Source organism: Jaculus jaculus, chromosome 8 (assembly GCF_020740685.1).
Source record: "Jaculus jaculus isolate mJacJac1 chromosome 8, mJacJac1.mat.Y.cur, whole genome shotgun sequence".
Lineage (NCBI taxonomy): Eukaryota > Metazoa > Chordata > Mammalia > Rodentia > Dipodidae > Jaculus > Jaculus jaculus.
Window position 1 is genome coordinate 44,914,317 of NC_059109.1, and position 23,086 is coordinate 44,937,402.

At 48.3% G+C, this 23,086-nt stretch overlaps 1 protein-coding gene and 2 non-coding genes across 3 annotated transcripts in view; all 3 read right to left on the bottom strand.

Annotated features, from left to right (window-relative positions):
• Nat10 (N-acetyltransferase 10) overlaps positions 1-23,086 on the bottom strand; it is a 39,293-nt gene that overhangs the window by 5,405 nt on the left and 10,802 nt on the right. The window contains exons 6-24 of the mRNA XM_004660826.2: positions 22,490-22,551; positions 20,565-20,679; positions 20,322-20,429; positions 16,550-16,683; positions 15,579-15,672; positions 15,351-15,449; positions 11,377-11,513; positions 9,677-9,801; positions 9,122-9,272; positions 8,748-8,844; positions 7,783-7,899; positions 7,201-7,302; positions 7,045-7,119; positions 6,275-6,391; positions 5,432-5,565; positions 5,191-5,239; positions 2,221-2,317; positions 2,025-2,135; positions 423-595 (exon numbers count right to left, since the gene is read on the bottom strand). Of these exons, the coding sequence (XP_004660883.2) occupies positions 423-595; positions 2,025-2,135; positions 2,221-2,317; positions 5,191-5,239; positions 5,432-5,565; positions 6,275-6,391; positions 7,045-7,119; positions 7,201-7,302; positions 7,783-7,899; positions 8,748-8,844; positions 9,122-9,272; positions 9,677-9,801; positions 11,377-11,513; positions 15,351-15,449; positions 15,579-15,672; positions 16,550-16,683; positions 20,322-20,429; positions 20,565-20,679; positions 22,490-22,551 (2,097 nt within the window). The remainder of the gene's footprint in view (positions 1-422; positions 596-2,024; positions 2,136-2,220; positions 2,318-5,190; positions 5,240-5,431; positions 5,566-6,274; positions 6,392-7,044; positions 7,120-7,200; positions 7,303-7,782; positions 7,900-8,747; positions 8,845-9,121; positions 9,273-9,676; positions 9,802-11,376; positions 11,514-15,350; positions 15,450-15,578; positions 15,673-16,549; positions 16,684-20,321; positions 20,430-20,564; positions 20,680-22,489; positions 22,552-23,086) is intronic.
• Positions 10,957-11,026, bottom strand: LOC123463236. The gene has a single exon (XR_006638825.1). It is a non-coding gene; the product is annotated as a small nucleolar RNA U2-30 (small nucleolar RNA).
• Positions 11,136-11,219, bottom strand: LOC123463237. The gene has a single exon (XR_006638826.1). It is a non-coding gene; the product is annotated as a small nucleolar RNA U2-19 (small nucleolar RNA).

The following is a 23,086-nucleotide window of genomic DNA, read 5'->3' on the forward strand; positions in this document are numbered from 1 at the left end:
CAAAGTAGCTCCAAGAACGAAGCTGCCCTCTCCTCAGTCATCTGGGAGAAATTACGGGGCAGCAGTGTTTACTGTGGCTTCTTATCTTGTCCTAAAACCAGCAGCACCACCAGGAGACCTCCAATCTGCCCAGCCTGCTTCTCCACTGCATTGTGAGTGCAGGTGACCCAAGGTGCTGTTCAGGCAACATGGTGGGTGAAAGAACACAGGCTTACCGTGCAGAGGTCTGCTTGCTAAGCGTACAACCAGGCCCGTCACTCACCCTCGGCCTTGAAGGACAACAGCACCCCCCACCCACCAGACCTGCCAGGAACCGAAGGCACAAAGCTCTATCTCAGCAAGCACTCGCCCAGGCCAGGGCCCTACACAAGCAGCCCCACCAGCCTCCCTTCTCTTCCCCACCAGAACACCAAGTAACCTACTGACTGGGCAGCAGACAGGGCCAGGTCCCCCAGCTGGTTCAGGAAATACAAGCGGGAGATGGTGGGGACCAGGTCCATGATGAGGTGATAGTCGACCATGTTCCGTGAGTACATCTCTAGCCGCTTCAGGTCATAGGGGAGGAACAGTTCCTCCAGCTGGCCCCGGCCTAGGGCTGCAATGACAAGAGGCACGTGGGTCAGGGCGGCCAGCGCTCTCACAGGACAGCCCCTGACACGTGAAAGCCATCTCCAAGGGCCTGGACTCCGACACAACCACCCCCTAAGCTGGAGGTGCAGACATCCAGCCTGTGGCTCGGAGTCCCCACAAGCAACACGCTGGGCCCAGAAAGACCCCAATGTCCTAGGGTTACAAGGACACCACTCCCTACCCTGTTACTGAAACTGTCCGGCTCAAGGAACAGAACTTTTTACACCAAGATGTAACTATCAAGAGAAAAATCTATAAACACATAAATGTATGTGTGTAAATAGAGAGATACACATAAAAACGTGTTTAGCTATAGCTATGTGTAACTAGACCAGGAAAAGGCAGTTATTAATGATCCCTTACACAATATTTACATTTTAAGTATTATTTGGGGAGAGGATGCATGTGATGTGCACATGTGCAGGCACATGTGGGCAGGTGTACATGGACGTGTGTTTGGATGCGAGAGGTCAGCAATGTGTGTCTTCCTCAATCGTTCCCCACCCTATTTTTTCAGATAGTCTCTCCTGAACCCAGAATTCACTGATTGGCTAGACTAGTGTGGTGGTTTGATTCAGGTGTCCCTCATAAACTTAGGTGTTGTGAATGCTAGCTCCCCAGCTGATGGATATTTGGGAATTAATGCCTTCAGGAGGGAATGTATTGTTGGGGGCGGGCTTATGGGCTTTATAGCCAGTTTCCCCATGCCAGTGTTTGGCACACCCTCCTGTTGCTGTGGTCCACCTTATGTTGGCCAGGGGGTGATGTCCACCCTCTGCTCATGCCATCGTTTTCCCCTGCCATCGTGGAGCTTCCCCTGGAGCCTGTAAGCCAAAATAAATCTCTTTTTCCCAGAAGCTGCTCTTGGTTGGGTGATTTCTACCAGCAATGTGAACCTGACTGCAACAACTAGAAAGCCAAAAGGCCCTAGGGAACCCTCCTGTCGGCACCCCCCCACAGCTGGCATTACAGACTTGTGACAAACCTGGCTCGTACATGGTTCGGGGGATCTGAACTCAGGTCCTCATGCTTGTGTGAAAGGCACTTGACCATCCACCAAGCCTTCTCCTAGCCACATTTTAACTGTTCACACGGAACCGATCTGTGTGCTCGAAGCTCTTCCAATGCTGACCATGGATGGCTGGCAGTACCATCTTAGTATAAGAGACTGAGCCCCCAGAGACTGAGCTGGCTCCCCTACATTTCACAGCTAACTGATGGATGAACTTCCTGACATCGCTGAAGTCAAGTCATATCCCCAGAGCCCTGCCCTGGTGGCCCATGTGACTGTAACTAGAGCGCAGTCTGGATAAAAGACTGACCTTGGAAAAGGAGATGGGGAGAGGGGAACTTGAGGATTAGACCAGGTCTCACTTTGTAAGCAAGCAACTCACCTGGCTGGGCTGGCTTCCCCATGTTCTTGTTCTGAATGATGTTCAGAGCCAGAGCGGGAGAGAAGGTGCTGAACTGGTAGGACAGTAAGGCCAGGAACCGCCTCCGGAAATCTGCAGGGCACACCAGACAGTTAGTGGTCTGGGGCTAGCCTGACCCATCACCTCACTGTCCCCTCTCCACTCCACTGGCCTTCACCTTTCCAAAAGGCAGCAAGCCAGGCTCCCTGCTCGGCCTCCTCTTCATCTGCCAGTGTCTTCAGCATGATACAGGAGTGTTCTCCAGTCAGGTCGTTCTAGGGAACACACATTTCTGCTTTTCTCAACAACCCACTGCTGACAAGGGGACATACATGCAAAGCACTCAGTGGGACCTTCCTCCTTGCCCAGCCTGGAGAGATCCTCTCCACGTTCCCCACAAGGCCTCAGTTCATACACACAGGCCTCCAGAGCTCACTCTGCATTCGGAAAAAGAGAACATGGAAATGGAAACCATCTGGCACATCTTCAAGCCTGACTTGACCCTGGACCCATGGAAGTGAGCCACTTGCTCCTGTCAGGTGGATTCTGAACTCAGTTCACAAGAGCTTCAAGTCTACATGATCCTGTCAATACATTTTTGGTGCCTTACAGCAAAAATTTCACAGCCAAACCTTGAGATCCCAAGCTGGCAGCTACTGTTTGTGTTGTTGATTGTGATGTTGTTATTTGGGATAGAGTCTTATGATGCAGCTCAGGCTACCTCAAACTTGTTTTTTGTTTTTTTGTTTTTTTTTTATGCAGTCTCACTAAGTCACCCTGGCTGCCCTTGAACTTACAGTAATCCTACTCTTTCAACCTCCCAAGTGCTAAGACTTATAGGCAAGCACCACCATAGCCAGCATGGCCTCAAGCTCTTGGTCTTCCTGCCTTAACTCCAGAACACTGGGATTACAGTGGCACAATACTATGCCTGGCACACACAACACATACGGGCTCTTCTTTACTGTTAAAACTGTGACCATGAGACCAGTAGTTTTCAGTTTGTCACTAGATAACAGTCTCACCACAGCCTAACAGTATCTCATGGCTTTCCACTTAAGAGCACTCATGGAACAAAATACCAACATGTCACAAGTGACCAGTGTGAGGCACAAGACCATAGAGTTCACTAATGCGCATCCGCCTTGCCCTCAACAGCCAAATTTCGATCCTGGCCCGGATAGCCGCAAGCTGTCTTGTGTTGCTCTGGGCCTGCACACAAGCTGCCAAACACTCAAGTCTTTACTAGTCCCAATTTAAACCCTGAAGAGGACATGCACTACCACTCTTGGATTCTGGTTGTGCACTCTCCAAAATCACCCCCCACCCCGCCACACTGGCATCTCCACACCCAGGAAATAGAAGTCAGAACACCTTCACTCTCCAAGCTGCTGGTGGCACCCTTGGTAGCCATGTCCTTTGCTACCCTCTGGTTGTGAGGGATAAGGTGCCACCCAACCTCCAAATCCTGGGTTTCAGTTCACTGGTCCCTACAAGGCCTGCCCACCTGCCCTCTGAGCGTGTCTTACCCTGTACACAATCTCAAGAGCACACGCACTTGGAGAACCTCCCATCTGATAAGTCCCCCACCCCCAGCCCTCCCCTGTTCTAGTTATCCCGTGGTCTGCTTCCTTTCAAGCCTGGAATGAATGTCTCCTCACAGCCCTCACTCCACATCTCCAAACTGGCAGAAAGCCTCATTCACCCCACTTATATCATCTGTGTGGGGGAATCCAGTGGCCAACTATCCTCTTGCTCTCTGGACTCCAGATGACACATCTTCCTGAAACTCTTTTTTTTTGTTGGTTTGTTTGGTTTTTTATTTTTCAAGGTAGGGTTTTGCTCTAGTCCAGGCTGACTGGAATTCACTATGTAGTCTCAGGGTGGCCCCAAACTCACAGCGATCCTCCTACCTCTGCATCCTGAGTGCTGGGATTAAATAAAGGCGTGCGCTACCACGCCCGGCTCTGAAACACTTTAGCCCTGACTTCTGGCAGACATGACTCAGCACCCTGCTTCCTCCTGTGGATGAAGGTTGCTCCTCCTCAGTCTCCCATGCTGTGTCTTCCTCAGCCATACATATTCACACTCCTCCACATGGAAGTCCACCCTCTCCCACTTTCAACAGATTCTAGTATGTACCCATTCACTAAGCACATGCTGTACACAAAATGCTATTTCTTTTTTTGTTGTTGTTGTTCATTTTTATTTATTTAATAGAGAGGGGGGGGGAGGGAAAGAGGCAGATAAAGAGAAAGAGAATGGGCGCATCAGGGCTTCCAGCCACTGCAAACGAACTCCAGACGCATGTGCCTCCTTGTGCATCTGGCTAACATGGGTCTTGGAAAATCGAGCCTTGAACAGGGGTCCTTAGGCTTCACAGGCAAGCGCTTAACCGCTAAGCCATCTCTCCAGCCCCAAAATGCTATTTCAAGTGCTAACTTACAGGAGTGAACATAACAGATCAAATAACCCTTGCCATCATGAGTATATTCTCGAATGAATATGCTGATGGCCCCCAAACTCTTCCTCTATTCCAACCACTTCCTTCAAGATCTGGACCCTATAGTCAGCTGGACCATGTGAAAGCCACTCCACAGAAACTGAGCCTCAATGCCATAATCTGCACCTGAGGTCTTCCCAGCATGTGCCATACTCTTAAGACTGCTTGTATGCCAGTTGCTATTTCTACCCACCACACACTGCCTGATTCACCACAGGTGCTAAATGTAGTTAGTGAACTCAGTGCCACTCACCTTCCCAACGGCTACTTCTCCTCCTCCGGAAACCAACCTGTAATACATGTCTACCCTCCTCCTAAAGCCAGTTCTGTGTTTAACAATCTCAAGAAGGCTCCAGCCTGCAGGATGCTACACTGATGAACGAGCCCATGTGTACCCCTGCCATTTTACAACAATGCACAAAGCCAGGATGAACCAGGCCTGGGGGTGTCCTGAGGGAATCACCTTGTGACCACAGGGCATCTGAAGAAGGACAGCTTCTTGGGACTGTCCATTAGAGCAACCCTCTGAGGAAGCACAAAATACCTGCCCAACACACAGCCATGGAAGCACCAGGGCTTCGACTGAAACAGATCAGTGCCAACCACACCACAATGCCAGCCCCACCCACCCAATTCCTCACTCACTGGGGTCTGTCTCAAATAGACGGGAACAAATCCAGCTCGTTTCCAGAACCTACAAAGACAGGAGAGGAAGTTACCACTTACGGCTTCTGGGGAGCAGCTGAGAAATGAAGGGGGATAAAAGCCAGGAGGAACAGGGAGGCAGCAGATGGCCCACAGAGACCTTGGCTGCAGAGGAGGATACGGCTTACTGAACTCTTCCACTGCCAAGTGGGTAATGCCTAGAAATAGAGCAGGCACTTACTTGAGGAGCCTGGGAGTCATGCCATAGGAAACACCCAGGTAATCCAGGCGCTCCGCTGGCCTCTCATTCAACTTGAGAAGCAAAGGAGGCAGGTCCTTCCTGGGAGTGATGACCTCTTCCAGCAGGCTGACGGCCTAGGGAAGGACACCATCCAGTGAGCAGGAGGAAAGAGTAGCCAGTGATAGACAGACTCAAGGCCCCCTGACAAACCACACCTGGGAGAGATATCTTCTATTCCTGTGGTTTTCAAACAGAACCCTAATAAGTCAAGTGATCACCCCAGGTACCCCACACACCTAACCACATACGGAGTCACACTGCTCCCAACCTAGAATGCAGAACAAAGGCCACGCAGTTTACCAATGCTTGCTGAACTTATAAAGGGACAGAAGTAGGGTTCTGACGATGTAGCATCAAGCCCAGATTCCATCCCCTAACTGTTCTGTGACCTTCAAAAGCAACACAGCTGAGCCCAAGGCTAAGCCAAAGCTCCTCCCCGAACTTCCACACAGCATCCCGAGAAGATCAGTGAGCCTGTGTAAAAGCCTGCCGGTCACTAGTGGGGTCATCCTACACAAGGAACAAGTTCTCGGAAGCCTGGATTCGGGGCTAACAAGGAGCAGAGCTTCTAAACCTGAACTGTAGAGTCTCTGCTTCAGCAGGTCTGGGGAGGACAACAAACCTCCACTTGTAACACATTCCCAGATGGCACTGGTAACACTAAGTCTAATGACTGTCACTCACGTGTTAGGCTTGAGAAAGTAGTGGGGCACCCAACTGGGGAGGAACCCAGAGAACTCCCCCACCCCAGCCAGGGCAGGTGCGCAGCCGGCACATGCTCACCTCACTGCTCACGGTGTGGATTTCTTGTGATGTCTCAAGGACCTTTTCCTCCAGGCAAGGGAACCGGCCCTCGTAGTACATCTGCAGCAGCTGCAAAGCTCGGCTGCCATAGCCCATCTGTGAGCAAACGGGAATGGGTGCAGGGAAGAGGACCATTCTCGGTCTAGCTACCCGTGCCCTTCCGTGCTGCTTCTAAAGCCTCAGGTCCTGGAGGACAGCGAAACTCCTCAGTGCTGCCAGAGCTGATGCTTTTTGTGGGGGTGGTTGGTTTTCGAGGTCTGGTCTCGCTCTGGCCCAGGCTGACCTGGAATTCACTATTGGTCTCAGGCTGGCCTCTTAACTCACAGTGATCCTCCTACCTCTGCCCCCATGTGCTGGGATTAAAGGTGCTCGTCACCACGCCCAGCCAAACATAGTGTAACCCTAGTTTACACTGGTCAAATAAAATAGCCCACAGGCAACCCGAGGCTAAGGATGGCTGGCTGTATCACTGAAAGAAGAAAGGATGTTTCTGCAGCCAATTCCTCAATGAGGCCTTCCAAGTGACATAGGAAATTACGGAAAGCCAGTGTAGTTCAACAAGCCTGGTGTTCTGACAAGGACATGCAAGTGTCACCGTCATCCTTCCCACCCGCCCTCCCTGACCCCTCTACATTCTCCAGAGCAGAGGAGGGCCTAGAACCGCACTTGTTAACCTCTGCCCTAGAGAGCTGCCAGCAAGAGTTGTGGCACAGCACACAGGAGAGCTGGTTGGTTGGAGGACACGTTACCCCTTGATAATCTGGGTGAACAGCAATGCGCACAACTCTCCCACCAGAAAGTCCACCGAAGTCTGGATCTTGAAACTGTGGGAGACACAAGCCGGAAACTTAGCCACGGACACTGCCAGCTTCACTCACTCAGATGTGCCCAAGACAGCCCTTCACCTGTTCCGACACTGTCCATGGGATCAGGTCCCCAGAAGCCTTCTTGCCTCGAGACAGACTATTCAAGATGGACTGGCGAGAAATCTCCCCCTCAAGGCACACCTGGGGGTGGGGGTAGGACCAAGACAGGATGACATCAGCTCCCACCAGACTCCAAACAGCTGCTCCCATCCCAGATCAACCCCAACACTAACCTACTTGTCATTACCACGCCCCAGCTTACTACTAACAAGAAAGAACACATCCTCCTGGTCCCAAGAGCAAAAGTCATGCAGGCTGTGTAGGCAGCACTCATGTGCAGCCCTGTATGGAGCAGCGCAAATGCAAACCCAGGTCTCTAATTGATATAAGCATGGAACAAAACACTATGCAGCTTTCACATATGCAAATTATGAATGTTCGACACTGCTTAAAATTAAAGAAGTCGGTGCCTCTGCTTTGTACCCGGATGACTGCAATTATGAATATTCGACATTGCTTAAAATTAAAGAAGTCGGTGCCTCTGCTTTGTACCCGGATGACTGCAATTATGAATATTCGACATTGCTTAAAATTAAGGAAGTTGGTGCCTCTGCTCTGTACCTGGATGACCGCAAGCACTTCAGGTAGGGAATTCTGGGTTGGGGGCACAGGAGGCAGAAGGCAGAAGAGATGGTGAGCTGGTGCATCAGAAAGCATCTGGAGGTCATTGGGGGAGTTCTGCGGGCACAAACAAGGGTCAGTGGCACACATTCCTCCTCTTACCCTTTGCTCGAGGCTGGATTCAAAAATCACTGGGAGATTGTAATCCTACCTCTCCCAAAGCCAAGTGAGGCTCCAAAACCCAGCAAAGCACCTTTTTATCACTGTGACAAACCTGAGACTCTTCACGGGCCTTCAGTGGACCTAAGCCTCCAACAACTACTGTCCTCTTAGACTTAGTGCTAAGACCATGGAGTAGAAGTTACTGAGCACGACTTATTTCACAGCCGAAAAGTGAGCTTTCTCCAGATAAAAGGCTGCGACTTCAGAAAAAGCCGCCACCACAATTTAATGTTTTATTGAAGAATTAAACCATTCTTCAGCCTTCCACTAAGGAATGTTCATAAAATGCTGCCTAGCCACCTGAAAAGTATCCTTTCTGACCTTCCCTGAATTCTTTCAGAGTTTCAATATACTAAACTCTCACACTCACTGAAAAATGACTATCGTACAAAGCTGGTTCCAGGCCAAACAGCACCACCAGGTTACAAGGGTTGGTAGCCCCTCAGCCTATCAAGGTAGCAGGCAGACAAGCAATCCCAGTACACTTAAAAATGGACAAAGCGCCCCTCCTTCTCACACATGGGAGTCCACACAGGAATCCCAAGCACTATGTGCAGACGAGAGGCTCCACACATAGCACACAAACAAACTAGCCCGGGAAATGCAATCCCTAACCCTCTAGTAAGATCACTGGGCCTCGCCAGCATGGGATAGCTTCACTCCTAACACACTGAGTGGCAAAAGGGAAAAGAATATTAGAGGACTACTCCTGGCTGAGGGTCACCTGAGAGCTAGTTTGTTACCTTATAGTGAGAAGCCACATACAGGGCCATGAGCCGCTGGAGGAAAACTTCAGAGGCCTTGTGGTAGCAGAAGAGGGTGTCTCTATTAACACAGTAGCTGGGCTGCAGTTAAGAAATGAAAGCAAGCCACAGGGATCCCGCCCATCTCCCTGGCCTGAGGCCTGGAGCCCAGTCTCCAGAGCAGAAGCAATGAAGAAGAACTGAGACCAAGAATGCTCCATTTTTCTTTTCCTTTTTTTAAAACAATACGAGACAACGCTGGGCTCAAGCCATCCTCCCGCCTCGCCTCACAGAAGGAACTACAGGTATGTGTCACCACACCCAGCCCAAATCCTTTTAGTTCCCATCCTGCCCTACTCCCCTTCCAAGGATACAGCTCGCAGGCCTCAGGCAAGGGGCAGCCTGACACTATTCGAGTAATGTTGAGGCAATCAAGGCACAGCAGGTCATTCAGCCACTTTTCCACGGCATCCCCGGGGGCATAGCGGATTGACTCCTGGAGGGAAACCTCGTGCAGCGTTCGCGCTGCTCCCCGCAGGTCACACACACAAACAGAAACAATTACCAAACATGCGCTAACACAAGGCACGGTGTCCTACTTCACCACTGTCGTACATGCAGCACTCAGATATGTAGGCTCAAAAACTTAAACTGGGGGAGTTTAGGGGGATGTTATTCAATTACCCAACTCCACAGTGTTCTCCATAAATTAATGCACGTCTACATGCATTAGGACAGGGACCAAGAAAGTCCCTGCCACCCAAAAGTCAAGCTCCCATCTACTCCTTCTCTCCTGGGACTCCATATTTCTGTCTGACAGCAAGCAGGTGCTGTGCTGCCCATGAGGTCCCAGGAGAGGCCTCAGTCAAGCAAGAGGGTGGGAGGAAACCTACTGTGGACTTGGGGAACTGATCAGGGCTTCCAGGTACCTGAGGCCAGTCTGGCTGTCATCGTGGTCTTGTTCTCAGCAGTGGTGCTAACCTGGCTCTGGGCACTCTGCTGGCGCAGCTGCTGAATTAGCTTCAGGGACAATGACCGGCCAGTGCCCTCGTAGCTAGAAGACAGAAACAGTCAGGCACGAAGCCGCCTACCTACTCTCTAAGAGGAGGGAGCCTGCTGAAATCCCAGGCCCTGCTCCCCAACGCCAGTCGAGCTCATCTGTGCTTCCAGCATAGCACCCAAGCATCCCAAGAAAGAGGACAGCGCACAGCTTGTCCAGTAACCCTTTATTTAGGCTTGGGCTCAAGCCCCAGCACTGACTTAGCGCCTTTGGGCAAGGAACTTTACCTCTTTCAGATTCATTCTCCAAAGCAAATATTTTACACATTTCACACTATAATCTGAACTAAAAAATTAAGATGAGGTAGGCATGGTGGCACATGCCTTTAATCCTAGCACTGGGGAGGAGAGGTAGGAGGATCACCAAGAGTTCGGGGCCACCCTGAGACTACATAGTGAATTCCAGGTCAACCTGAACTAGAGTGAGACCCTACCTTGAAAAACAAACAAACAAACAAACAAGAAAACTAGACTTGAAACGATGATGTAAAGAAAGCAAAGTGAAATTGGAACAAAGTGAGATGGTCATTTAACAGAAGGTGCTATTAGAAGTTGCATTAAGGAGGCCAGATGAGGTGCACACGCCTTTAATCCCAGCGCTCAATAGAACTGCCATGAGTTCAAGGCCAGCATGAGACTACATAGTGAATTCCAGGTCAGCCTGGGCTAGAGCAAAATTCTACCTCAAAACAAAGAAGAAAGAAAAAAAAAAGAATGCCATTGTAAGCCCATTTTTTTATGTGTGAGAGAGAACTGGAACACCAGGGCCTCCAGCAGCTGTAATCGAACCCCACACGTGTGTACCCCCTCATATATATGCAACCCTGCAAGTTCGTGTCACTACGCATCTGGCTTATGTGGGACCTGGAGAATCGAACATGAGTCCTTGGGCTGCACAGGCAAGCATCTTAACTGCTAAGCCATCTCTCCACGCCTACAAGCCTATTTTTAATGTTTAGCCATGCTTATTTCAGTATTTTATTTGCACATACTCTTAAAATACAGAACATTGGAATTTCCACCAGGTACTTCTTAAAACTTGACCACACTTAGACAGGAGACACGCAGCATACACAGGGCTCAAACTCATCTGTCTCGTGCTGCCCGCCTCACATTAGTGCTCCTGCTTTTTTTTTTTTTTTTTTAATTCTGAGCTCAGGTCAAGTGTAGAAACCTTCATAGTTACAAAGTTCAGTAGTAAAATCTTTTCATCATTGCTCAGAAATGACTAAATGAGTAACCTTTCACACATGCACACACACACACATACACACACTCAGACAACCACACATAAGACAAACACATTTTAAATTACTTTGTAGTTTTGCTTCTCAGAACAATAGAGATCATGCATCAAGAAGACTGACAAGCCTTCTTTCTGATGCTCAGATTTGGCTATTTTCATCATTGATCTACATAAGTAGGAGTAGATCTCAGAGAAAGTGCTCCTGCTTTTAAGAGGCCCCTGCAAGGATCCAGTATGGGACCGAGACTCACTTTAGTTCAGCAGGCCCAGATCACATTCATTACATGCCACTCAGTCTGCTAGATGCCAGCCAAGGTGCCTCACCCGTTGATTGTGGATGCCATGAAGACGAGGTAGGGGCCGAGCAGGCTCTTCACCAGGGGAAGGGGGATGGCAGCAGCTTCGTCAATCACAACAAGCTCCGCCTGGCCCAGTTTCACAGCGTCTGCAGGGTGTATATACTGTGAGGAGGAACATTTACACTGTAAGTGAGGCTAACTAAAGCCACAGGCACTGGCGACTCATCACAAAGTCCCCTCTCTCTGTCCCTTTGCTCTTTTCTCACATCCCCCATCCCACCTTTTCTTGGTAAGCCAAGAATGAAATGGGCTTAAAGTGAGACATCTAAGAGCCACAAGTTCATTCGAACATGTAACCCTGACAGGCCACTTAATCTCACAGGGCTGCATGCATGTTGTTTTTCCATAAAACAGAGGAAATGTCTGCCCAATGGCTGTTTGAGATTTTAAAGAAGTACGGTCACTGTGAAAGGGTGTTTTGTGCATTCAGGCTCACGCCAGGTGACAGAAGCTGCTCTGCTTTTCTTTGTCAGCCTCAGCATAGGAGGCCAGGGCGGAGGCCAGGGCGGAGGCCCAGTGCTAGCTGGGAGGACGCTGGGCTGCTTGCTTGGGTGCTGTGCCTCCCCAGCCTCCCGCGCTAGTAGGCCTGTGCCTGCATCCTCTCTGCTGACAGGGTTAGAGCTTCCTGCTGTTTTTAAAGTTGCCTTTGAAAGACCACAGGAGGGACTTTAAGAAGAAACCTGAACTGCCAATCGAAGAAGATGATTCAGCTTCACAATCAGTGAACTGCTAAAAACAACAAAGAACCTGCTTCACATCAAGACATGGACAAAACTGCTGTAAAGGCCGGGTGCGGTGCACAGGTCTCTATTCCTAACTCAGGAGGCTGAAGCAAGAGGATGTCTCTGAGAACAGCCTGAGGCTACATAGTGAGTTCAAGGCCAGTCTGAGCTACACAGGACCACCCTGGCTCATAAGAGCAAAACAAGATGGATATGGTGACACACATTTTTATTTCTTTTCTTTTCTTTTTTGAGTCAGGGCCTCACTCTAGCCCAAGCTGACCTGGAATTTACTCTGTAGTCTCAGGGTGGCCTAGAACTCACAATGATCCTCCTACCCTAGACTTCCAAGTGCTGGGATTAAAGGCACAGGCCACCACACTGGGTTGACACACACCTTTACTCCCAGGAGGCACAGGTAGGAGGACTGTTATGAGTCTGAGGCCAGCCTGGGACTACAGGGTGAGTTAGAAGTCAACTTGGGCTACAGCAAAACAAACAAAAAAAAACTAAACAATGCTGGTTCACACCATTAATCCCAGCACTAAAACAGAAGGATCACCATGAGTTAAATGAAGGCCAGCCTGGGCTATCGAGTGAGTGAGTTGTAGGCTAGTGAGATCCTGACTCAAAAGCTAAAAACAAATCAAAACAAAAAGCCACTGCACTGCTGTTCAGCACCTAATGTAGGTGAAGACTTAGAGAAGTAAAAATTCAAACAAAAAAATGTGAAAAATAAAATACGAAGCTGGGCGTGGTGGCAGACACCTTTAATCCCAGAACTCAAGAGGCAGAGTTAGGCCACCCTGAGACTACATAGTGAATTCCAGGTCAGCCTGGGCTAGAGCGAGACCCTACCTCAAAAAACCACTCTCTCTCTCTCACACACACACGGTATTATGAAAGTAAATGGGCACGAACACTTTATAGAATAATCTGAAAAATCTAAGAAAGTTAGAAATCTACACACCTAAATCTGAAGAATCAGAACTACAAGCTTCGATGTGCTCGTGTGATACTAAAAGTTAACCAGTCAGAAGTAATCTACTCGTGTGGTACTAAAAAATCAGTCAGTCAAGAATGTGACTTTCAATTCGGACAAATCTCAAAGAGATGTTGGGAGCTAGAGAGATGGCTTAGTGGTTACGGTGCTTGCCTGTTAAGCTTAAGGACCCAGGTTTGATTCCTCAGTACCTACATAAGCCAAATGCACATGGTGGCCCATGCATCTAGAGTTCTCTTGCAGTGGCTCTTAGAGGTCCTGGCATGCCTATTCTCATTCTCTTTCTCTCTCTCTCTCATAAATAAATAAAAATAAAATATAAAACCAAAGAGATAATTGAGTAAAAAAAGTGAGTGGGCCAAGTATGATGGCACGTACCTTTTACCCCAAAAGGCAGAGGCAGAGTCACTGTGAGTTCGAGGCCAGCCTGGGACTACAGAGTGAGTTCCAGATCAGTCTAAACTCAAGTAAGACCCAACCCTGCAAAAACCCAAGAAGATGAGTGGGTAGAGGCCAAGTACAGTATGTTTCTACTAATGAAAATGCACAGCAACATCAGCATGGCTGCAGCGTGAACTCTCGCATGAGTGTGAGATTGGCTCTGCTCCCCTGCAGGTTTGAACTGCTCCCTCACAAAGCAGATGGTTTCACTGCTTTTCCAGAAGTTGTTGGGTCAGAGAGGAAGGCAGCAGGTCACATGCCCTCAACAGGGACCCAAGCACTTCATAAAAGCACTAAAAGCAGCCCCCAGGGAGGCACAGCTAGCTTTAATCAAATATTCTTCTTTATCTTAATCTCTAGCCAGAAGGAAGAAGCCAGAGTCTTGTCTAGGGACACAAGGACTCTAATAACATGAGCACATTTGGTTACAAATGTGAGAAGCAATGAGCCAGGGCTCATCACGGGAATGTTTTCCATCTTAGGTTTGTATATTTTCTTGAGTGTTAACAGTTCTCTGTACACTCAGAGCCAGTAGCCTGTCTCCCCGCAAGCCCACCGTGACCCACACTAGCAGCAGCCTTTCCCCTCTGAGCTGAGAAAATCAGGTAAAAAAATGGGTGAGATATGCAGAATATGCAGACTAACAAGAAAGATGAAGACTCCAAGGCTGCTCTGCTTCCACCGTTCACATCTGATAAAAGGTCTACCTCACCTGCTCTCACAGGAATGACGTTAAAGGACATTCTGGCTCATTTCCCATTCCATTCCAACCCAAAAGCAATCAGTAAATCCACTCCCGCAAGAGCCTGGTAGTCGCAGTCCCCCTCCGAGCCCATCACACGATGCTGCCTGGAGCTTTAGTGCCACTGACGCCGTTAGGCTGAGTACAACATCCAGACCCACAGAGTGCTCAAGATTTATGGAACTTTCGGGAAAACAGGCCACTGGCAAAGCCACAAAGACTCCAAGCCATTTTGCAAAGTTTTTCTTTTAAATAGTGACGTTATTGTTCTAGTTACAGATGACCTATTTCAAAACGTGCAATACCTGAGCAAAATTAGAACAGATGTCAAAACTATGAGTATGTTTCACTTATTGGCATATTCTCAATCTCATTTAATTTCATATTAACAAGAAAAACTACACTTTTTTTTTTTGAGGCACGGTCTCACTCTAACCCAGGCTGACTGGAACTCACTCTGCAGCCCTAGGCTAGCATCAAAATCATAGCCATCTTCCTACCTCAGCCTCCCGAATGCTGGGACTAAAGGCATGTACCACCATACTCAGTTAAACTACAGCTTTTCAAACTACATACATCTGTTAGTTGGCTTGATTTTTTTTTTTATTTTAGTATGTGTATGGGGCACACATGCATGTGAAGGCCTTATGTCTCCAGATAGGATTTCTAAATGACCCTCAGAGCTCACCGATTCAGCTAATATAGCTAGCCAGCTTGCCCTAGGGATCCACCTATGTCCACCTCCTAAACAATGGGATTATAGGCAATGCAATGATGTCCAACATGTACACAGGTGCTGGGGATCTGAACTCAGGGCCTCAGAACTGCAGGGCACGTGCTTTACTGACAACCATCACTCCGGCCCCTTGAATGGTTTCTTTAGGAAAATCTGAAACAGGTTTCTCATACACCATCACCAATTTAGGGCAGGCAATTGCACAGTACACACAGCACCTATGAGGAAACATCCCAGAGCAGATACATACAGCAGGCCCTTTGCCCCACAGGGCAGGGTCGAAAACGAACCTCACCTGGATAGTCTGCCTGTGCTCTCGGAACACATTCACCCGAATCACTGCTTTATTAAACTCGGGGTTTAAAGACTGAACAATCTCATAATCCAGGTGCTCCTGATAGGGAAAACAAGATCAAAGGAGTGATGACAAGCTGTAGGAACTCAGTATTAAGCAAGCAAGCATTCCAAAGACCACTGGATTGAAATCTAGTACTAACATTAAGTTCTTATCCCATTTTCTCACCTGATATTGCAGAGCATCAAATCCTTTAAATACAAACTCAAAAAGAGTATGAAGGTTGTCGGGGCTTGGGGAGGTAACAAAAATATTGGAGTACCTGTAGAACAAAAGAAAAAGGGCATCATTTAAAAAAATAAAGACACTTAGGCATTTTAAAAAAGCAACTGAAAGCAAGAAACCATTTTTGTTTGCTCCTGTCACCCAGGTGACAACTAGAGATGACTGCAGGAAAAAAGAAAGGACGCCTTTTAATGAGGGAAAGTAACACCTGCAGACCCGAGTTAAAACAGTGAAAGCACATCAACACAGTGCTGGGAGCAAGCTATGGCATTTGATAACGTCAGAGACAAGTGTGACAGGCACCATGGAGACCAGACAGACACTCTCATACTCATCCTTAACTGTACTTGGATGGATACTGTGGAGCCACAGAGCTCAGTCAGTGCTCAGACCCAAGCCACAGCTCGGCCAGCAGGAGCTTGCTGGGGGAATCTTGGGTAAGTCGCTGGAACTCCCAGGGTTTCAATTTACCCAGCTATATAATACCCATAGAATCATAAAGACGTTAGATCCATTCTCCTGAAGTAAACGGACTTTAGTCCATCATTGTGACTGCAAAGTTGAAAGCGCATATTTGTGGCAGTGGAATAAATCCTCAAAGTCAGCACCCCAAAACAAACAAGACCTCAACTAGTCAACACCATTAAAACTCAGCTTGTATACACTCTTAGCCAATAAAGCTGTTCACACACATTCTCATGCTGAGTTTTAAAGTCTCACCCTCCCTTTTTTGCTTTCATGTTTGTTCAACTTAAATATTGAATACAAAGGCCTGGTGTGCCTCTATGCGCAGTGTGCCTATAGTTGCTATTTCTAGGCAGGCACCCAAGGCCTACAAAATAACATGGTGAACTAGCCCCAATGAGGGGCCAGATAACAGCTCTGCCAATTTCCTAAAAACGGGGAGAACTTACCCAAATGCTACCGCCCCAGCAATAGCCAATCCCAGGGCTGCAGATTTTCCCCGTCCTCGTGCAGCAGTGAGAGCAACGGTACTCCTCAGGGTCTTCTCTGAGATGCCCTCAATGAACTTCAAGACAGCTTTGGCCTTTGTTTTGCAAAGGGAAACATTATTATGTGAGTTCTGAGGAAGGCCCTTGGTCCAGCCACTCATCCCCTTAGAGAGGCTAGCCTGCTGCAAGGCTAGCCACGGGTGGTCAACAAAGCGCTGCTCATCACCTAGACCTCTCACTCCCATGGTCAGCTCATCAGAATGTCAAGACCAGACACAAATTAAATGGTCAAGGCTCTCAAGTTTCTGTCTCTACTGCAGACCTCCTACCTGCATGCCAGACACACAGAACTATGAGACAGCTCCACTTGTGCAGCAGACATCTCCACTGGAAGCTGATGGATACTACTCCTGAAATGTCTTCACCCTTCCTCATCTCAGTTCCACTCCAGTTCTCTGTGCTTCCTAGTGCATTCCTGAATTTTCTTCCCACACCCTTCCTTCATCAGTAAATTCTGTCCATGACACCTTCAAAACAGTCTTACATTCTTCACTTCCTCCTCTACCACTCTGCCCACAGCCACCCTTCCATCCCTCCCCATGATGACAGCAGCTACCTACCTAGTCACCCTGCTTCGACCCACAGCCCACCACAGCCAGTAGTTGGCCCAGCAGCAGAGGATCCTTAGAGCTCAGCCCTGGCAGCTATGTGAAAAGACTCATAAAACCCTCCACTGCTTCATCTCTCATGCACTAAGCGTCACAGCTTTCCCAAGTGCCTGAGAGGGGAGCTCCGTCATGTCCCCACGCTCCCCCGGCACTGCCTCAGCACTGACACACTCCTGCTGGTCCTCAAGCACTCACACTATACTCCCCCTGCCTCAGGCCTACACGTATTCATTCTTCACTTCCTTCAAGGCTTTGATCAAATATCCCATTTAAAAAAGAGGCTACCTTGACCAGTATGTCCAGAACCTCCATCCTGGAGGGCCCTATCCCTCTTGACTCCCCTTCTTTCCTCCACTGTACACAGCAATGCATCTAACCCATCCTTGCAAATCTCCTTCCCACAGAAGACAAGCTCTGTGAAGCAGAGGCCCAAGTTTACTGCCAAGCCTGGCACCTAGGTGTGTCTGGCAAGCACCTGGAGGGGAAAATAGTACCAGTGGCACCGAATGAGGAGCCATGCTACTGCTCAGGGAGAGACCTGAATCCCCAGCTCAGAGCTAAGACTGGGGGAAAGGCCTCACAGACCCATCTGGCCTGTCCAGCTCTGAGCAGTAGCACTAAGACGACACTGGCTCAGACAGGTAGATGGGGAGGGTGTAGAAACCCAGGGTCTCTTCAACCCACAGATGGAAAGTCAAAATGACATCCAGGTAATACTTGTCTTAATATGGCCTTTGCTGAGCTACTTTTTTTGTTTGTCTGTTTGCTTTTTTGGTAAGGTCTTGCCCAGGCTGACCTGGAATTCACTATGCACTCTCCAGGTGTCCTCGAACGCATGGTGATCCTCCTACCTCTGCCTGGGATTAAAAGTGTGCGCCACCACGCCTAGCTGAGCTACATTTTGCTAACTTTATAGTAGGAAAATTATAAATGCTAATTAAACTAAGCCAGACTTAAAAGCATTCTAAAACAAAAGGCTAACACAAAAAGGACAAAAATACAAGTAGCAAGTGGATAAATATCAATAGACTGGGTAACCAAAAAAAAAAAAAAAAACAAACCCAGGGGTGGGCAAGGTGTGGCAGCACACACCTTTAATCCCAGCACTCAGAAAGCAGAGATAGGAGGATCACTATGAGTTCAAGGCCAGTCAGGACTACAGAATGCCAGGTCAGTCTAAACTAGAGTAAGAAAAGAATAAAAAAGAGACTAGAGATGACTAATAGAAACAGCTGTCTCTTTCTCAGAGTGATGCCAATGCAGACAGTAATCAGGTGTTTCCTTATCTGATTACTAAAGACATTAATTGAATTGCACAAGAGAGGTCAGGACAGTAGCTCCCTCAACTGGTGGAATACTCCTTTAAAGACACACAATCTGAGCAACTATTTTCTTCTGAAGCTTGTCCTAGATATAATGCCCGCAGATGAATATCTGAGAGAATCTCCTAACTGTGTGCGTGCGTGCACACGCGCACACGTGTCTGGCGGGGCACGGACAGGATCTGGCTTTGGAACCCATGACCCTGCTGTCAGTCACTACAGGTGTGCAGCCCCACAGCTGGCTGCAGTTTATAATACCAAAATTGCTAGACTCAACCCAAATGTCTAACAGGAAGCTATTTATACCCCTTCCAGTCAAATATCTGTTTATATGCACACAAAAAATCCAGAAAGATATACTGTAAACACTGAAAGCTAATTCTGGGTCTGGGGAGAGGACTCAGCAGTTAAAGGTGCTGGCTTGCACATAAAGCCAGATGAATATGTGGTGCATGCGCCTACAGTTCATTTGCAGTGGCAAGAAGCCTTGGCATGCTCATTCTCTCTCTCAAGTATCTTTTTAAAAGAAAATAAAAGCTAGCTCTACAGAGTAGGGCTGCCAAGTGGAAATAATACACTATTTTGTAGAATGAATATGGGCACACCAGGGTTTCCAGCTACCGCAAACAAACTCCAGATGCATGTACCACCTTGTTCATCTGGCTTACATGGGTACTGGGCAATCAAACCCTGGACATTAGACTTTGCAGGCAAAGCACCTTAACCACTGAGCATCTCTCCATCCCTGTTTTGTTTGTTAAGAGACATAGTTGGGCGTGGTGGTGCACACCTTTAATCCCAGTAATTGAGAGGCTGAGGTATGAAGATTGCCATGAGTTTGAGGCCACCCTGAGAATACATAGTGAATTCCAGGTCAGCCTGGGCTAGAGTGAGACCCTACCTCGAAGAAAAAAAAAAAAGAGCATTTTGCCATGTAGCTCAGCCCCACCTAAATTCATGTCGACCCTTCTACCTCAGTCTCCCAAGTTACAAGCATGTGTCATCAGGCCAGGCTTGGTGGGGGTTTTTGTTTTGTTTTGATTTTTCCAATAACTACTTCTAGTATTGTTTCCCAAGAATCCTGTCCCTCAGTCCCTAAGCACAGTTCACAACAGCCTGAAGCCTGTGACCTAGCTAGCACACAGACCTATAGAGCCCGTACTGTTTTTCCAGAACGAGAGGGAAACCAGTCAGCTAAATCCATATGGAAGGGTCATGTGCTGCTTATCTGACCAAGGAAAAGCCAAATTCTGAACACATCCAACTATTTCAGGGCCTCAGGGCTATTCCCAATCAGCAACCAGAAGTCACTGGAGAAGCCAAGTTTACCAACTGGCCACCTGGCCAAGGACAGAAGCACATCCTGGCAGTTCCCAGCAAGCCTGGTGCCTCTTACAACTGCACCAAGTTCACACTGGAATGGTGACCTGAAGCTCTCCTTTCTCTTCTGAACCTAAGCAAACCCTAGAATCATCAAACTGAGCTAAAGTTAAAGAACACAGACTATCCACTCTGTGGTAAAGCCAGTGACATAGTCCTCTCTCAATACTCATGGTGCCCTGACCACAGCTGCTCACTGACACTTTCTTTGGGAACCCAGACCACGTGCAACAGCCCCGCTGCTGCAGCACTCACAGGAACAGGAGCTAGGAAAAGCCCCCCCCTTGGGGTGCTGCTCTCCACACACGGATCACTCGGAGCTCTTGGCACTAGCAGGGTATGGAAGCTCTGAATCACACACACCTGGTCCAAGGTCTTGCAGCAGTCCACCAACACACCCACAGGCTGAGTGTCCTGCAAGCTCTCTTTCAACTCTCGCAGCTCCAGAGCAGAAGGACTGAGATTCTCATCCTACCACAAAGAGAAAGAGGTTTGTCATGGCCACAGAAGATTACAGTGACTGCACGCATGCATGTACACACACACACACACACACACACACACACACACGGCCCATGGATCCCTGTTCCCCTGGCCCAGACTCACCGGAGCTTGCGGAGGTAGGGCCTCAATACTGGCCACGTGGGAGGAAATGGGCAGAATGTTAAGTTGGTCATCAATGACCAGACACTTCTTACAAGATGCCAGAGACAGAATAAACCTAAGGGACAAAACCACTGTAGTGAGGCGTCAGGCAGAGCAGGCAACACTTGTACAAGAACAGTGTTGCTTTTCTTCAGGAGACTAATTCAACTCTCCAAGAAAGCTGAAACCCAGGTGGAAACAAATGAGTGCCCACCACAGGCCACCTAACATGCTTATACAGTAACCAAGAAAACCCAGGAACCCACCCAGGTTCTCCACTGGGCACAACCATTATTGCTCCTGGGCCACCCGGCCCATCCCTCATCCTGCAAGACTCCTTAGCCATAAAACACCTGTTTCAAATCCAAGCCTCATATGCTCACCAGTAACACAGGGAAACATACACAAAAGAATTTGCCTTCTGTCTCACGAATGAAACAACAAAAGAGTAAAAAAACAAAAATCAAAAAAAAAGTTCACCATTTCTTACATAAAAGACAACATGACTTGGCTATCTTTCATTAATTCAAACATAGTAAATGTCCTGCATGCCAGGAAGAGAAAGAAGCTTTGTCTCCACTGCCGTGTGCTGGCCTAGCCGGCTGCTCCTCCCGCCCTCAGTGCACCCAACAAAGCACGGCAGGTTAAGTCACAAAGGCCTCTGGGTTCACAAATGAGGAAAGGTTTCTAAGACGCAGCAGTACTGACATTTTGGACCAGCTCTTTGTTGTGAGGGCTGTGCTGTGTGCGCTGTGGTTTTGTCAGACGCACCTAAGCACTCTCCCCACATCCCCACAGCCATGACAGTCAAAATATCTCCTGACATTCCCACACGGCCTTAACAAGGGGGAGAAGAAAAAGCCAGGCATGGTGACACATTAATTCCAGGACTAGGGAGCAGAGGTAGGAGGATCAGTGTTAGTTCAAGGCCCTCCTGAGACTACGTAGTGAATTCCAGATAAGCCTGGGCTATAGAGTGAGACCCAACCTTGGGGAAACAAAACAAAAACAAAAGTGGGGGGGGGGGGACTTCTAACAATCAGTTAAACAGGTCTCCTCAAGACATTTTGGAGCTTCAATAGGCTAATATCTTCATACAGGAAAACAGTGTCAGCATTTTCCAGACACAAATGGACAAAAACCTTCTTATTACAAGGTCTTTTTTTAAAAGACTAGTGTTATGGGACTGTGGAGATTGCTCAGAAGATAAAAGCACTTGTTGCACAAGCATGAAGAACTGAGTTCAATCCTTGGCTCTCATGTAAAAAGACAGGCACAGATACGCACGCCCAGTCCCAAAAGGAGCTGACAGGTGACACGCTGAAGTTCACTGGTCAGCCAATCTGACGAAAAATCAGCAGCTCCAGGTTCAATAAGACTCCATCTCAAGAAAATAAAGTGACAGAGGACACTTGACATTCTCCTGTGGCTCCACATGCATGCATACTCAGTGTTCTGTAAACTAGTGATCCAGATAAAGGACCCTTTTGAGAGATGAGTAAGCTAAGAGTTGGAGAGGGAGGAGGAAGCAGTTAAGGCCACAAAGTTGGGCCGGCAGCAAAACAGGGCGGAGGGGCACTGGCCCCAATTTCCTAACCCCCTTCACTTTGTCCAGTTGGTTCTACAGAGGTAGATGCTAGTCAAGATCTCATAAGGTGGGTATGGTGCACACTTGTTTATAATTCTAGCACATGGAAGGCTGAAGCAGGACAATCCCATGCTGGAGGTCAGCCCAATCTACATCATGAGACCCTATCTCAAAAAAACAAGCCTCACTGTTGTGGAAACCTGTCCTACCACCCTCTGCCACAAAAGCAAGATTTCCAGTTGGGTCCAAGATAAAAACATTCCTTCCCAGGAACCATAGGAGCTGATCAATAACCTACCTTTCATTAAATCTTCCCACCACATCCTGATGGGCCTCAGTCCTGTACCTGGAATGCACGTCCTAAGAAGACAAGACACCATGAACAAGGTCATCTAGGGCTGGGGAGATGGTTCAGCAGCTAAAGCAGCTCACTTGTGAAGCCAACTGGCCTGGGTTCTATTCCCCACTACCCACATAAAATCAAACGCAAAGTGGTGCGTGGGTCTGGAGTTCAGCTACAGCCCTGGTACTCCCCACCACAGGAGTGCCATGAGTTCAAGGCCACCCTGAGACTACATAGTGAATTTCAGGTAAGCCTGGGCTAGAGTGAGCCTCGAAAAACAAACAAGCCGGGCATGGTGGCACACGCCTTTAATTCCATCCAGGTCAGCCTGAGCTAGAGTGAAACCTTACCTTGAAAAAACAAACAAACAAACAAAAACCACCAAGGTCACCCAAAAGCTAAGGCTCAGGGCCCAAACATGAAGCTCTAGCCAAAGAGACAGCAGCAAACCTGCTCGAAACAAAACCCACTCCTACCTGCTGTGCTGAACTAACCAAATAGTCTTTGTTGGAACTGGATCAGGCACTAAACAGAATGTTTCTAATCCCAATA